Here is a 14,741-nt window from a genome sequence, read left to right as displayed (position 1 = left end):
CCTTTTTATAACTTTGGCTAGGCCCTTTGATAAGTTCACGCGCCTGCCTCACTATTGTTAACCTCTTCCAAATGTCTAAGTGAGACTGGTTCGTCCGCTGGGATTCTTGCTCCAGTTGTAAAAGCTGTTCTCAATTCGAGTCGAACTTTCCTTGTATCTACAAAACGATGACTTTTGCCTCGAATAGATTCTGTTTCTGCTACATACAATGCGGCGAGGCTCGTGCTGATTTCTTGACATAAGTTTCTCGTTGAGTGTAAAATAACGTTTTTGGAATATTTCAAAAATTTTGCATGCATTAATATGTTGTAGATATATTTCTCATGATGCAAAAAATAAACCCAGTTCCGTACAACTTTACAATTGACAATATTCGACTGTAATGCCGTCTCGACAACCAATGTAAACAAACTGGAAATACAAGAAAAAAGTGATCAAAATTATGGCTCCTGATGTTTTCGTATGTAAGAAAGAATTGCAAGCAAAATCTGGCAAATTTATGAAGCAGAAATAACAAAAATCAAGTGTCCAAGAAGATATTTAACAATCATAAAATTATCCTTCGCACATATACAATGCAGTGCATTTAAGTGTTCGAAAAATTACATCACCAGGGAGGCAATCGCAAATTCCATGCGAAGATTTACTTTATTGCAAAGGTAAGTGAAATATCGAGTAAGAATGGACCGTATTCATTGTATAAGGAACAAGCGTTTTGGGTATGGCTGAGTAAATATGATAAGCTGCTTCTCCAGATATCTAATCGCAGAGCGTCTGGAGAAGTGTTCGATAGCTCAAACAGCGAAGAAGATGCTTCCGGACAGGTGGTGTATATTGGGCGTCCTGTCTTTAATCACAGGTGTTATATTGCTTCCAGTCGGTAAGTACAAATTCTGAATTTTTAAGGTACTTAAATGTCTGTTAAGCAAGGATCTCACTTTGTCCTTTTCTATAAAACATGAATGAATAGCACCACAACAGTCTGCAAATTTTGACTTCTCCGTCTCTGGATACAAAGATACTTTCCTGAGGAAAGAACTCTTCATTGTATCATACATACACACATACGTTCACTGATATACTCTACACTAATGGATAATCATGTCCTTCGACGTTCAGTCTGCAAATCTCTGTGAATAAACTCTACGCCTCCGCCCTCCTCAATCTGGAATCATTTCTGTGATCTCGTCTATTTCTACATCTTATACCTTGAAATCATTAAAGATTGAGCCTAACTATAGGCATCATGATCTCCTTCTGCTGAATTTATCTTAATCCTCAAGGAACCATATTCATCGTTCCCCTTAGAGTTTGCCGTGCGCGTAGGGCCGAGCAGCTGTAAGCTTGCATCCGAGAGATAGTGGGTTCGAAACCCACTGACGACAGCCCTGGAGATGCTTTTCCGTGGTTTCCTATTTTCACACCATGCAAATGCTGGGGCTCTACCATAATTAAGGCCACGGCCGCTTCCTTCCTACTCCTAGGCCTTTCTTATGCCATCGTCGCCACAAGGCCCATCTGTGTCAGTGTGATGTAAACAAGGTGTCAAAAATAGAAGAAAACCAACAAATCCACTCCATAGGCGCAGTATCATCGAACAAGTTGATTCCTAACTCGCATCTCCTGATTCGGCTTTTTGCGATTACCCTCGCTCCATTGTTCTTAGCTATGCATATGAGTTTAATAATAATGATAAATATGCTATTCCTGAAGGTAGTAATTGTTGCTGAGTTATCAGTCCATACACTAGTTTGATGGAGTGCTCAACGCCACCCTATCCTCTGCTACTCTTTTCATTTCTACGTAAGTGCTAGATCCTTCATTTGCTTTAATCTGCTTGTCATATTCATACTCTTGTCTACCCCTTACCGCATACACTTCCCTCAGAAACAAACTGAACAAGTCCTTGATGTTTTAAAACGTGTCCTAACTTTCTATCTTTTCTTCTCGTCAAACTTAACCAAATCGATCTCATCTCACCAGTATCTCTTCTTTCGTGATTTGATCCACCCATCAGTATTCTTCTGTAACACCACATTTCAAAAGCTTCTACGTTTTTAAGAGCTAGATATCGTCCATGTTTCACTTCCGTACACTGCCACGCTCCATGCGAAAGTCTACAAAAATATATTTCTAATTACATGAATGTTCGAAGTAAGCACATTTCTTTCGTTAAGGAAAGCCTTCCTTGCATGTTCTAGTCTGCGTTTTATGTCTTCCTTACTTCTACCATCGTTAGTTATTTTACTGCCCAAGTAACAATATTAATCTACTTCCTTTAATACTTCATTTCCTAATCTAATGTTCTGATAGTAGGTTATCAATTCCTGGTACCTTGTTCCTATTTAGGTTTCTTAAAGCTCTGTCGAATTCTGAAGGCAAAACTGGGTCACTCCGTCCCATTTCATCATCATTAACAATCCCTCTTCTTGTCCCAGAACTTTATCATCTACTTCTTTAGCATGATATAACTATTTGATATGTTGTTGCCATACTTATTTCTTGTCTACTTTCAATAATAATAACCACAATCCTACTAGCAATAAATGGTTTCAGCTACCTTGTACGGGTATTTTAATTTGACGGGATTTTGGTCTACCTTCGTGTCATTTTCGACGTTCTGCGAATCTCTTTCAGAAGGGAGAGTGACTGGAGATCTGTTCGGTAACCGACGGATGAGTTTAAATAAATTAAAACTGTTAAATACTTAGTGTGTCACCAGAGATCTTCTACACGCAATTATCGTACGAATGGGGTGCAAAGTGGATTTCGTCTGCACTTCAGAACCCCACCTAGTTTTGAAAACACGATTTTCGTGCTCGGAGGCTGACATCGTACCACTTATCCACCGATACAACTTTTAGCAGTATGGTTTATAGAGCTGGGATTAGCGTTTCTCCTTTCATATGCACATGACGACATACAAATCAATTAGATTTTATAGTACAGAACATGGGTTGCACATTTCTCTTGTAGGATATTTTATTTAGAAATACAAGTGAAGGGTATGAAAAAGTAATCGCTGAATACAGTATGGGGAAGATATGGACGGTAATAGGAATGGGAAGCCTTTACTGGACTTCTGTGCTAAAACCAAAACCAAACCCCATGACACTACAGCCCTTGAAGGTCCTTGGCCTACCAAGCGACCGCTGCTCAGCCCGAAGGCCTGCAGATTACGAGGTGTCGTGTGGTCAGCACGACGAATCCTCTCGGCCGTTATTCATGGCTTTCTAGACCGGGGTCACCATCTCACTGTCAGATAGCTCCTCAATTCTAATCACGTAGGCTGAGTGGACCTCGAAACAGCCCTCAGGTCCAGGTATAAATACCTGACCTGGCCGGGAATCGAACCCTGGGCCTCCGGGTAAGAGGCAGGTACTTTACCCCTACACCACGGGGCCAGCCGGATTTCTGTGCTAGTATGCGATTAACAGTTACTAATACATTCTTCAGGAATAGGACGGTAAGGGCACCAGATCCATAATAGACTATATCAAAACCGACTCTGAATTCCACAAATCTGTTAGCAATGTGCGGGTACTCCGGGGATCAGTTGGAATGCTACACCTTTCCAAGACGCTGGCGCTAGTGCGCCGTTAAGACACCCTGGAAGTCTCCTATGTAGGACAATGCAGTGACAGTGCACTAGGGGAACCATGTGCCTCCACTTGTATAAAAGCCTGCCTCTGGCCTATGTTTATGTTTATGTTTTGTAGATCTAGAGAAGGCATATAAGGAATTACATATGGAAAAGACGTTCACCGTACTTGGGGACTATGGGATTAAGGGTAAATTATTAAAATCAATCAAAGGCATTTATGTTGTCAGTAAATTTGGCTGCAGTGAAATTTGATGGTGGAATGAGTTTTGGGTTCAAGGAAATTACAGGTGTTAGACAAGGCCTTTTGTGTTGTTCTTGTTGATATTGTGGGTGGGTACCTGAGATTCTCAGGGGCCCTTTACTAATCTGTTTTCGAGAAACGCCGATGAGTCGGAAAAAATCACTGGTTTTGCACTGGCGGGGTAAAAATGGTCGGGCTGAGAAGCGGTATAACCCTTCGGCCAGAGAAGAAGGATTTTCAATCATAATTAGTACATCGCATCATTGTATTTATCTTTTACAGCGACACATATCCATATTCAGAGCAAGTTTTCGTTGGTCGTAATTGGAAATTTCATTGTTTTTATTAATGAATATTCACAGCCTGTTTCCAGTCATTTAATGGGGTCCGGGATGGAATGACTGAAGCCCTATCTAGCGGCGAGGATAGGAAGCCCGTCGCACTCGTCTGGGGTAATTAAAAATGACTGACAGATGAAATAAAATGATACTGGAGAGTGTTTCTGGAATGAAAGATGGTAGGGAAAACCGGAGTACCCCGAGAAATCCTATCTCGCCTCCACTTTGTCCAGCACAAATCTCCAATGGAGTTACCGGGATTTGAACCACGGAACCTAGTGCGCTGCCTCCTGATCAATGGAGGCTCTCGTTTTATTAATCTACTTCTTTTCTTATTTTTTACAATTTGCTTTACGTCGCACAGGCACAGATAGGTTTTATGGCGACGATGGGATATGAAAGGCCTAGGAGGGGGAAGGAACCGGCCGTGGCCTTAATTAAGGCACATCCCCAGCATTTGATTGGTGTGAAAATGGGAAACCACGGGAAACCATATTCAGGACTGCTGACAATGAGGCTAGAACCCGCTGTCTCCCGGATGCAAGTTCACAAATGCGCGCCCCTAACCGCACGGCTGACTCGCTCGGTTTATTAATCTACCTAATCATTTTTGGGATCTAGAATACAACAACAAATGCATATATTGATAGTCTACAGCATTTACGAAGAAAGGAAACAGAATTTATATTTCAAACAACAGAAATTCCTGATTTGCGAAATCAGCTAGGGAGCAAATGAAAATCCAGCTCACATTTTCTGTAATCTGCTTGGCGAATGAAACACCGATGTAATCTTTAGCACTGTGTTTTATAGACCTCGGCTATGCATTTTTCATTTCTTCTGCACATATACCACGAAAAGATTTTTTTTTTTTTTTGCTAGTTGCTTTACGTCTTACCGACACAGATAGGTCTTATGGCGACGATGGGACAGGGAAGGGCTAGGAGTGGGAAGGAAGCGGCCGTGGCCTTAATTAAGGTACAGCCCCAGCATTTGCCTGGTGTGAAAATGGGAACCACGGAAAACCATTTTCAGGGCTGCCGACAGTGGGGTTCGAACCTACTATCTCCCGAATACTGGATACTGTAAATGAAATTTCAAGGCTCAATTAGAGTCTCAAATACCCATTTACATCAAACATATTGATTACATCTTACTGATCACATCTATTCTGTATTCTCTTCTTGAGGTTCTAGACGAGTTCATATGTCATAACTTGATACATTCAATTACCCTTGTTTTGTGATTATTTTCGGACTAAGTACCCATCAATTTCGCTAAGATACTCATCAAAGGGTAATAAAAACGAACAGCATACTAATGAAACATTAGACACAGGTGTGAAAAAGGGGTGCATTATTAAAATGATTATTAAAATGATTACATCAAGAGTATATCTAAGAAATGTCGCATGTTACAGACGTTTAAATTGGTTTTTGGAATCTCTCTTTGAACCTAAACAGACACCCCCTGACCATCCCCTTCCCCTTTCAAACCCGCCAAGAAATCAAGACCAACCAAGCTTTCACTTCCTTAACTGCCTTCTAAAACAAAAATAACACCTATGAGATGAAGCACTCATACTCGGAGACGAGGCGGTGCACCCGCTAAATGCTGCCAATTAACGATGCTACGTACATCAAAACACCGCACATTCACACTAAAGCTAACAATTAGTTACAAGTGTCAGTCACTGCACAACGATGTCGGTTTAGTCACTGCAAACTTCAAAACGCAACCGGGCGTGGTCAGTTCCTGGATGGATGACCACCCAGGACTACCACAACCGACACACACGTTACTACTGTGTCAGTCATCTCTAAACGAAACTCGACCCCCTGGTCACTTACACACTAATAGTACACAACACACTCAACACACACATACTGAAAAAACACAACCACATAGTTAAGCAACATTGGGCGTGGTCACCCACTGGATGGGTGGCCAAACGTTCGCATATTTACTGTTCGCAAAATTCAAACTGAATACTAAACCAATAAGTGGGTTTTAAAAACATATAACACACAAGAGTTGCAAATACACAACAGTCCGACAGCGCACCGGTATCGGCAAGCCGCAAACCACCTATCTCCTGGTGGAACATACGGATACCCAGGGATGCCTGTAAAAGCAAAGAAACACGCATAATTTGTTTTCTTAAAATCCACTTAAGGAGAAGTGAAGAAGTGGGTAAAATTTTAAAATACTGTAAGTATATCTACAGTACATTTGAAAAACTTAACATGTTACAGACGTGAAAAGTGGTATTACTAATCTCTTTTAAAAATTAAGAATTACGCACATTCTTGCTTCCAGAATAAATATTTAAGGTTTGGGGGGGGGGGGAGTTGTAAACAGGATTTATTAAAGGGTTTGAAAACCTTACCCAAATTTCACCTCTTCAAAGTTTTTAACTCAATCTAACCCGTAAATAGAGGAGCAAAGCAAAGCAAAGTCATCTCCGTACAGGCCATGAAGGCCCTTGGAGAGGTGGAAGGTAAAGGCTTCCACTGTCCTTAACCTCGACACTTGATGAAGTAGAGTGGTTAGCTCTACGCCCGGCCGCCTTTGCCCCCAGGAATTAACCTAGTAGTTATTTTTGGTGTAGGCTGAGTGAACCTCAGGGCCATGAATAGAGGAGACAGGAGAAAATGAAGGATCAACCATTTAGAACACTAAATGAGGCGTCTTATGGTGCAATCTGTTTGTCGATATAACGCACCGTTCAGCAGCAGTTAATCTGTAAATGAAGGACTGCAATATAGTAAATATGCATATACTTTCGTATGTCGATCTATATATATTCATTGAAGTTAATTTTTATCGATCTAGAAAGGGAATGTCTGCCATTATAATTAATACTATACAAATCGATAGTGACTGTCAGAAGGAGGGCGTCTGCTATTGTAATCAATACTCCTCACATCGACTTTGACTGGCAGTAGGAATGGGATCCTTCTCCAATTCCTGTGTAACTGACATTAGTAAGGAGGGCCTACCATTGTAATGAATACTTCTCTTCTCGGTTTGACTGGCAGAAGGAAAGAGGGCATGCAATTTTCTTCAAAACTCCCCTACCCGACTGTGTGTGGAAGTAGAAAAAGGGGCATGACATGGTAACGAATACTCCTCAAATCGATTGTGACCGCACGGTAGACAAGGGGGGCTTCTATTTTAATGAAAACTTTCCAACTCGATTGTGAATGGCAGTAGGCAAGTGGGCCTGCCGTTATCATTACAACTCCACCACCCGCACTTTATATTGGAAACCATGTATGGGGACCTCCCCATGCTGTTTCTCGGATAACGCTAAAAGACACATAATTTAAAAGGTCTTATTCACTGCGTGTACAGTAATTTACTTCCATATCCGTATACAATGTAGAATACCGCAGCGAAGCACGGGTACATTTACTAGTTTCTGTATATAAAGCTAGAAGTCATTCATGTTCATATCCTGCCTATTAGTGTGTCTGTTCCTTCCACAAATCTATATCATTTCACCAATCCGAACCAAAATTGTTATACTTATATGTTAGGATCCTGCGGGTAACAATGTCTACGAGATATTTGAACAGCTCTCTCCATTCTGTAAATTTTCGCGTTTTGGAATAAGCGTAGGATAAATGAGGGGAAATATCGAATATATCGTACGAGGTCGAGAAAAGCTGCTTCAAGACGCGAGAACCAAATCTCAGTAGGTTCCTAGAGACCCTGGAAATCACGTTTTAAGACCCTAGAACCAGCCGTTTTAGAGATGTAGGCTCCACACCAACCCCGCTCTAGGAATCAGATCAAGAAATGACCGGCGGTAACCATAGCAATGTCAGCTCACAGGAGGCCATTCATATTTCCAGGTGGAGGTGGTTGTGATTATTGTTTCAAGAGGAAGTACGACTAGGCAACCATTCCCTATTTACACTATTCAGAGGGAAAATGCAAGGGGACGTCATTTCATTAATGAATACATAGGCCAAACAAATAATAGGGGCACGAAGGGCATAAAAATGAAAAACTCCCTAGGATTCACAAACCTAATACCGTCAGGGTCGGGAAAGAACAAGAGGTGGCCAAGGGAGGTCGGATAGGATAAATCAAAGTGAGGAGCTTTGGGCAAGTAAGTGTAAGCAATGCTAGAACTCAGCTTAAGGCCTCGTAGTTGCCAGCCCACGCTTCCAAATTGACGTCACGTGTTACGACAGGCAAGGGATACCGTGTGCGTTATTCTACCGCTCCTACCCACAGGGGGATTTCAGCTGAGGGAAGCCCTCTTTGGGTATAAAAACTTGGCGAATCATTACATTCGGCCCTCTTTATGGGAATATGTACACTTTCAATCTATCTATCTCCGGTCTGGTCAGGTCAGCTCTGGAACTTTGGACTGTTAGATCGGCAGCGTAGTACTGTTCGTTAAAAGTGATAAAATGCGTAATTTTTTTCATTTTATCGAGTATTTCATGTGAAATCATTGCTTTTACTCGCGCCATTTCTCTTGACGTCATTGTAATGACGCGTGTTCATTTCAGGTGGGAAAACCACTAAGACAGTCTTTCTGAGGGTGTAAAAAGGCAGGTGGAGAGTGAGTGTCTGCCATTATAATGCAATTCCCCAACCTGATTGTGACTGATGGTAGACAAGCGGGCCTACCATTACAATGAAAATTCCCTAACGCAGTCTTCAAATGAGAAAATACGTTTGGTGATTTCGCCGCAGCGTTTCTAGGGGTACCGTTAAGAGCTATGCAGTTTAATACAGTCTTACTCACAACGTGTACTCTACCTAACCTACAATTCTGTATACAATGAAGAATTCCGTAGCGAAGCAAGGGTACATCAGCCAGTTTTCTTCAGATTCTGAAATACCACTCCTATCAGAATTGGTACGGAAAAACTGAATGAAACATTAATGATCGGAAATTGTATTCTCTATAATTTTGTTATGTAGTACTTTTCGATAAGACCAATAACATACAGTAGGTATTTAAAAATTAAATTATATGCACCTTCCCCTAAACTACCATTTCATCCTGGGAAAATATAATTATTTATAGCCTAGACTGTAGTTTCTTATTCTCCGACTCTAAATACTGATTTTCATTAAATTGTGTTTACCCATATACCCGTGGCTCGGCGTTGAAATGGATTTAGCAACAAAAATAAAAATTCATGTTATCTGTTATCATAGGCGGTACAGTAAAATGTATAAGATATACAGTCATTGATAGGAAATTTAATTTTATATAACTTTATTTATGTAGTATTTACCGATAGGACCACTAATAACATAAATATTTGAAAATTAAATTTTAGGTTTCCCCCTTAACTCCCATTTAACTAAGCGTGAATGAAACGATTTATCTATCTATATAAATAAAGTTGTAGGGGATCCGCTGTCTGTAATTTCTTTCGTCTTGCCAGTTTTTCAGATATTTATCCTTTGTAGGTCAACTCAAGACCGAATCGGTGGTTTTTACTTATCGTGTCTGTCTGTTTGTCTGTTTGCTTGTCTGTTCCACCATCACGTCGAAACGACTGGATAGATCTCAACCAAATTTCATAGTTGGAGTATACTCATCCCGAGGAAGGTTCCTATATGCATATCATCTTAAAATCTTTGAATAGATGGGGGTTTATAGGAAAACCAGAACGGTTTTCCTCCATTTTCTCTTATCCTATTGATTTTCTGTAAACTTCGTGGACCGTATGCGAAACGTCTCTTCATTATAAACAACCTTCGTTATGTTCATAATGTACCTTACTCTTCACATGACGGAGAAATTTACTATTTTCTGCGGGTATCGTGCTCTGCATTGAGTGACCGACAAACCGACAACGAACCTACAGGTTTCTATGGCAACGACTCGGACTGCATGCCAGCAGGGAAGTAACGTATTACCATTTTCTTCATCATGCCTTTAAATTCGTGGTTGTTCCTTGCGTAGAAGGCAAGAGAGGCGTCAATCGGCCTATCTGCGGGATATTGGCGGAATATCGTTGGAAGTTATAACCGCCCTCGAATAAGTTATGTAATAACACCATTAGTCATCTTCTTATCTGGTTACCTAAAAATCACTGTGCCTAAATTTCTCCTCTGTTACCGCTTATTATATCCATAACTCACACCAGCATAATTTATTGAGGGACATTTGATTTTCCAATACATTCACATGGCATTTACATATTTGTCATTATCCAGCTGTCTTCAGTTATAATCCATTTTCTATTTATTTCAACTTTCTTAACTGTATTATTTTCTTCCTTAATTACTCCGTATGTACGCGAGTGCTAGAATATACTGGATATATTTCCACCAAACTTCATGTTTAGAATCCACCTATCCTTGGGTAGGTTTTAGGGCAAATATTGTTTCTAAATCCCTGAACTGACTGGGGGTTTATACGATACCGAAATCATGATTCTACACTCCCACAAAATATTCACAACCAAACTTAATTGAAATCTACCTGCCTTGATGGAAATTAATTTCTAAACTTTTTCTCATATGCATCATTTCGATTCGAGGATTAATAAGGGTGATATCATTAACGGACCGTTTTTCGGTACAAGTCCGATGGAACTTAACTCAAGAGCGGGTGCGTGCAAAGCGTATTTCTTACAACTTGATAACTACTGAAGATATTCGAACCAAACTTTGTATTTACCATCCACCTGTCCAAAGGTAGGCTTTTAAGGTCAATAACATTTCATGCTCCCGGAATGGGCTGGTGGTTTATAGGGAACCGAAATGGTGATTTTACTCTTCCACAATATATACAGTACAAGAACAACCTGACTGGAAGTCGACCAAACGTGATGGAATTCCATCTCGCAAACTTTTTTCATGTGCATTTTTTCGTCAGAAGGATTAATAAAGGAGATATCATGAATGATCAGTTTTGCAAGTTAAGTCCAGCGCATATATCCGAAAAGTTGTTATATGACGTACGTTTAGCAGCAGTTAATCTGTAAATGAAGATCTGCAATATTATAAACACGCATCTACTTTCGAATGTCGATCTATATATATTCACTGATATCGATTTTAGCGACCGAGAAACGGTGTGTCTGCTATTGTAATCAGTACTCCCCACACCGACCTTGACTGGCAGTAGGAATGGGGTCCTTCTCCAATTCCTGTGTAACTGGCATTAGTAAGGAAGGCCTACAATGATGAATAGTTCACTTCTCGATTTGACTTGCAGAAGGCAAGGGAGCATGCAGTTTTAATTAAAACTCCCCTACCCGATTGTGTTTGGCAGTAGGCAAGGGTGCACGCAATTAGAAACAAATGTCATCATCTAAATCTGACTGGCATTAGGCATAGTGGCCTGCTATTTTGATGGAAACTCACAAACTTCGTGTGTCTGGCAGTAAGCTGGCTGACAGTATAAAAAGGTGCCTGACATTATAATGATAATTGCACAACTCAATTTCGGCTGATAGTAGGGTAGTCGTCTGCCATTATAATAGAAACCCCTCAACTGTCATCCGTCTGGAATTAGGATATGGGGGCTGCTATTGTAACGAAAACTCCCCAAATAGATTGTGATCGCGCAGTAGGCAATGGGGCCTGCTATTATAATGTAAACTTCCTAACTCGATTGTGAATGGCAGTAGGCAAGTGAGCCTGCCGTTGTATCACAAATCCGTAACAAACACTTTACATTGGAAAGAGCGTATGGGGACCTCCCTATGCTGTTTCTCGGATAACGCTAAGAGACGTGAAATTTGAAAGCAATCTTATTTACTGCATGTACAGTATTTATTTCGATATTCGAATACAATGTAGAATACCGTAGTGAAGCACGGGTACATTTGCTAGTGTATATATATAACAGGGCAAAACATGAAAACAGGCGTAAGTTAATGAGACCATTCTAGGCATCTTAGAAACTTAAAACTTGGTATCAGACAAGCTGATGACTTCAGGATCCCTAGAAAAATCTATAATTCTCAAAATTCTGAGGGGTACACGCTGGGAGTTTCAAATCTGCATAAGAACACAGTCGGTGATATTTATCCAGAACGATAACCTATAGGCTTCATGGGCTTAAAAGTTTCCAGAAAATCCTAATATTTAACCCCCTCCCAATATCAGGATGGCAGCACAATCTCTCAGACAAGTTAGAAAATGGAAATTTGTCAACATTATAGCTTCTAGCCTGTGACCGACGGAAAATTTACGAGAAGTTTGAAAATGTTATATTTTACCCGCGGAAAATATCGAAATACGGAGGCAATTTAATGACGGTGCAGACCTTCCTTTCGATGTAGCCTATTTCGTGGCTAAACGGCAAGTTGTATCACAAAACGGGCGGCACAATCTAGGGTTCAATTTGTAGTGATTTACAACTTTGGTCCTATGACCTTTTGTCGTATCTCTATATCTTATACGTTAAATTTGGCTCTATTTCTGGATTTACCTCAATTTTGCACTTTGCTATACAGAACAGGGGGTATGTAGGAGGATGGGAAACGGAAAATCACGTACCTACCTCTACTTATTTGACTATCCATAGCTGTAAAGTCGACGTCATGTGCAGTCTCTAGTATGGCAGATACTCCAGGCCTCTTCAGAGGTCACATGCCATTCTTCTTCCCCTCAGTACTATTTAGAAATTGCTTTACGTCTCACCGACACAGTAAGGTCTTATAGCGACGAAGGGATAGGAAGGATCTAGGAGTGGGAAGGAAGTGGCCGTGGCCTTAATTAAGGTACAGCCCCAACATATGCCTTGTGTGAAAATGGGAAACCATGGAAAATCATCGTCAGGGATGCGGACAATGGGGGTGCCTCGTAGAGGCGGATCGAATAATAGCCAACACATAGCGAAAGCAATAACAGGTCAGCACAAGGCTATACGTCTCCATCCAACGGAGAGTAAAAACTTGTACTTATATCATTCCCATTACCTATTCTCACCTATCATTTGCAGTTGGCTAACGGCATGACATCTATATACATAATTTGATGTTGGTATGTTTGAAGCTAATAGACCCAAAAACTACTGGACCGGTTTCGCTAAATAATTCATAGTTAATTCTTATTACATCGGAGAGGGATTATGAAGTGGTTTGAACGAAATCTGATTGGTAGTTCGGCACTAAGGGGTGAAAAATAAAATAGGGGAAGATAAGCAAATCGTAAGACAAGTCCGATCAGCGGGTTGCCTACCCAACAGTATGTGAAGATTATGATGTGTTTCTTAAAAGTTATTTCTGCTTGTATCAAATAGTGTGGGGGCAGGACACCCCTCCCTACCCAAGGGGAGAGGTTGAAATGTAAAAGTAATCGAAAAGACCGATATTAGTGTCCTATCCATAGTTTTAGGGATCACTGAGATGAGCTATGACACTCAAACTGCTGTTCAAGTCAAGTTCATCCCGAATAGCACACCTAGGGGTGGGACTGGAATGGGGGGGGGGGTGAATTATTAATGTAGCATCCATAGTTTTCGCGGTCGCTGAGATGAATAACGTGAGCGCAAAAATGGCTCGCAAATCAGTTATGAAACTCCATTGTAAGAGTAATCACCTAGGTAGGGCCTATGTCCCTAGAGGCCATGACAAGTGCACATCTTGCACTCCTTGAAGAACGTTTTGTTGTGTACGGGTCGATGTGTGTGAGCAATTGAATGTAGTATTAGCACCGTAAGTAGAATCCAGTGTTTGATAGGTTTAACTGCAGTTTATAATTGTAGCATAACTATTCTTATTAGACAATATCTTGCTTGCTTTTTCTGTCTGTAAGTAGTTGCAATAAAAATCTGTATACTAACGGGAGGGTAATTAGGAATTAAAACGAGACTATGGAATGAGTATGGGGGAAAGTGGGTGTGAGATTTGTTGATACTAGGGCCAATTGCATAAACCTTTTGATCTTAGAAACGAAATTCATCGGTACAACGTCTGTAGTGTTTTGCTAGTATGTATATAAAAATTAACCGAGCTGGGTATAAAACATAAGCTTAGTTTAAAAAATGACACACAGCCTGCATAAGTGTCTCATCATCTTTACACATTCATTATAGTATTTAATCACATTGTACTTACCATATTTATAATCATATAATAATAATTTTCTTTCTTAATCCGTTTACCCTCCTTACTGTGGCAGGAAATGCTATTCACGGGTTCAATTCCCGGCCAGGTCAGGGATTTTTACCTGAATCTGCCGGGTGGTTTGCTGCGGGGTCCGATTCCTGGCCAGGTTAGAGACTTTTGTCACGTTACCCCCTGCCTGTTGTAAGTGGTAACAAAAATGTTTTAATTTCCCAACAACATAGGCTTTTCTTTTTGTATTGTTCACCAGATATGGAATTGTAAAAAGAAATAAAGGGTATTTGTTAAACTAAATTAGTATTTTTTTCAAAGACTATACTGAACTTCATAAACAAAGATACAAAATTGTATATAGGAGAACTTTCTTATAATTATCTTTCAATAATGGAGCAGACACCCATATATATCGAAACATTCTTTGAATAAAAGCAGCATTTGTAGGAAATCTTCACACATTACTTAAACAATACACGCGTCCTATTGATACACTTATC

At 40.4% G+C, this 14,741-nt stretch overlaps 1 protein-coding gene across 1 annotated transcript in view; it reads left to right on the top strand.

The window, feature by feature from the left end:
* The first annotated feature begins 790 nt into the window (after positions 1-790).
* LOC136857511 (uncharacterized) overlaps positions 791-14,741 on the top strand; it is a 29,326-nt gene continuing 15,375 nt past the window's right edge. The window contains exon 1 of the mRNA XM_067136221.2: positions 791-880. Coding sequence (XP_066992322.2) covers positions 811-880 — 70 coding nt within the window. The 5' untranslated portion in view covers positions 791-810. The remainder of the gene's footprint in view (positions 881-14,741) is intronic.

This window comes from Anabrus simplex, chromosome 1 (assembly GCF_040414725.1).
Source record: "Anabrus simplex isolate iqAnaSimp1 chromosome 1, ASM4041472v1, whole genome shotgun sequence".
Classification (NCBI taxonomy): domain Eukaryota; kingdom Metazoa; phylum Arthropoda; class Insecta; order Orthoptera; family Tettigoniidae; genus Anabrus; species Anabrus simplex.
Note: the sequence above shows the minus strand (reverse complement) of the source record. Positions and strands in the feature narration are given on the sequence as shown.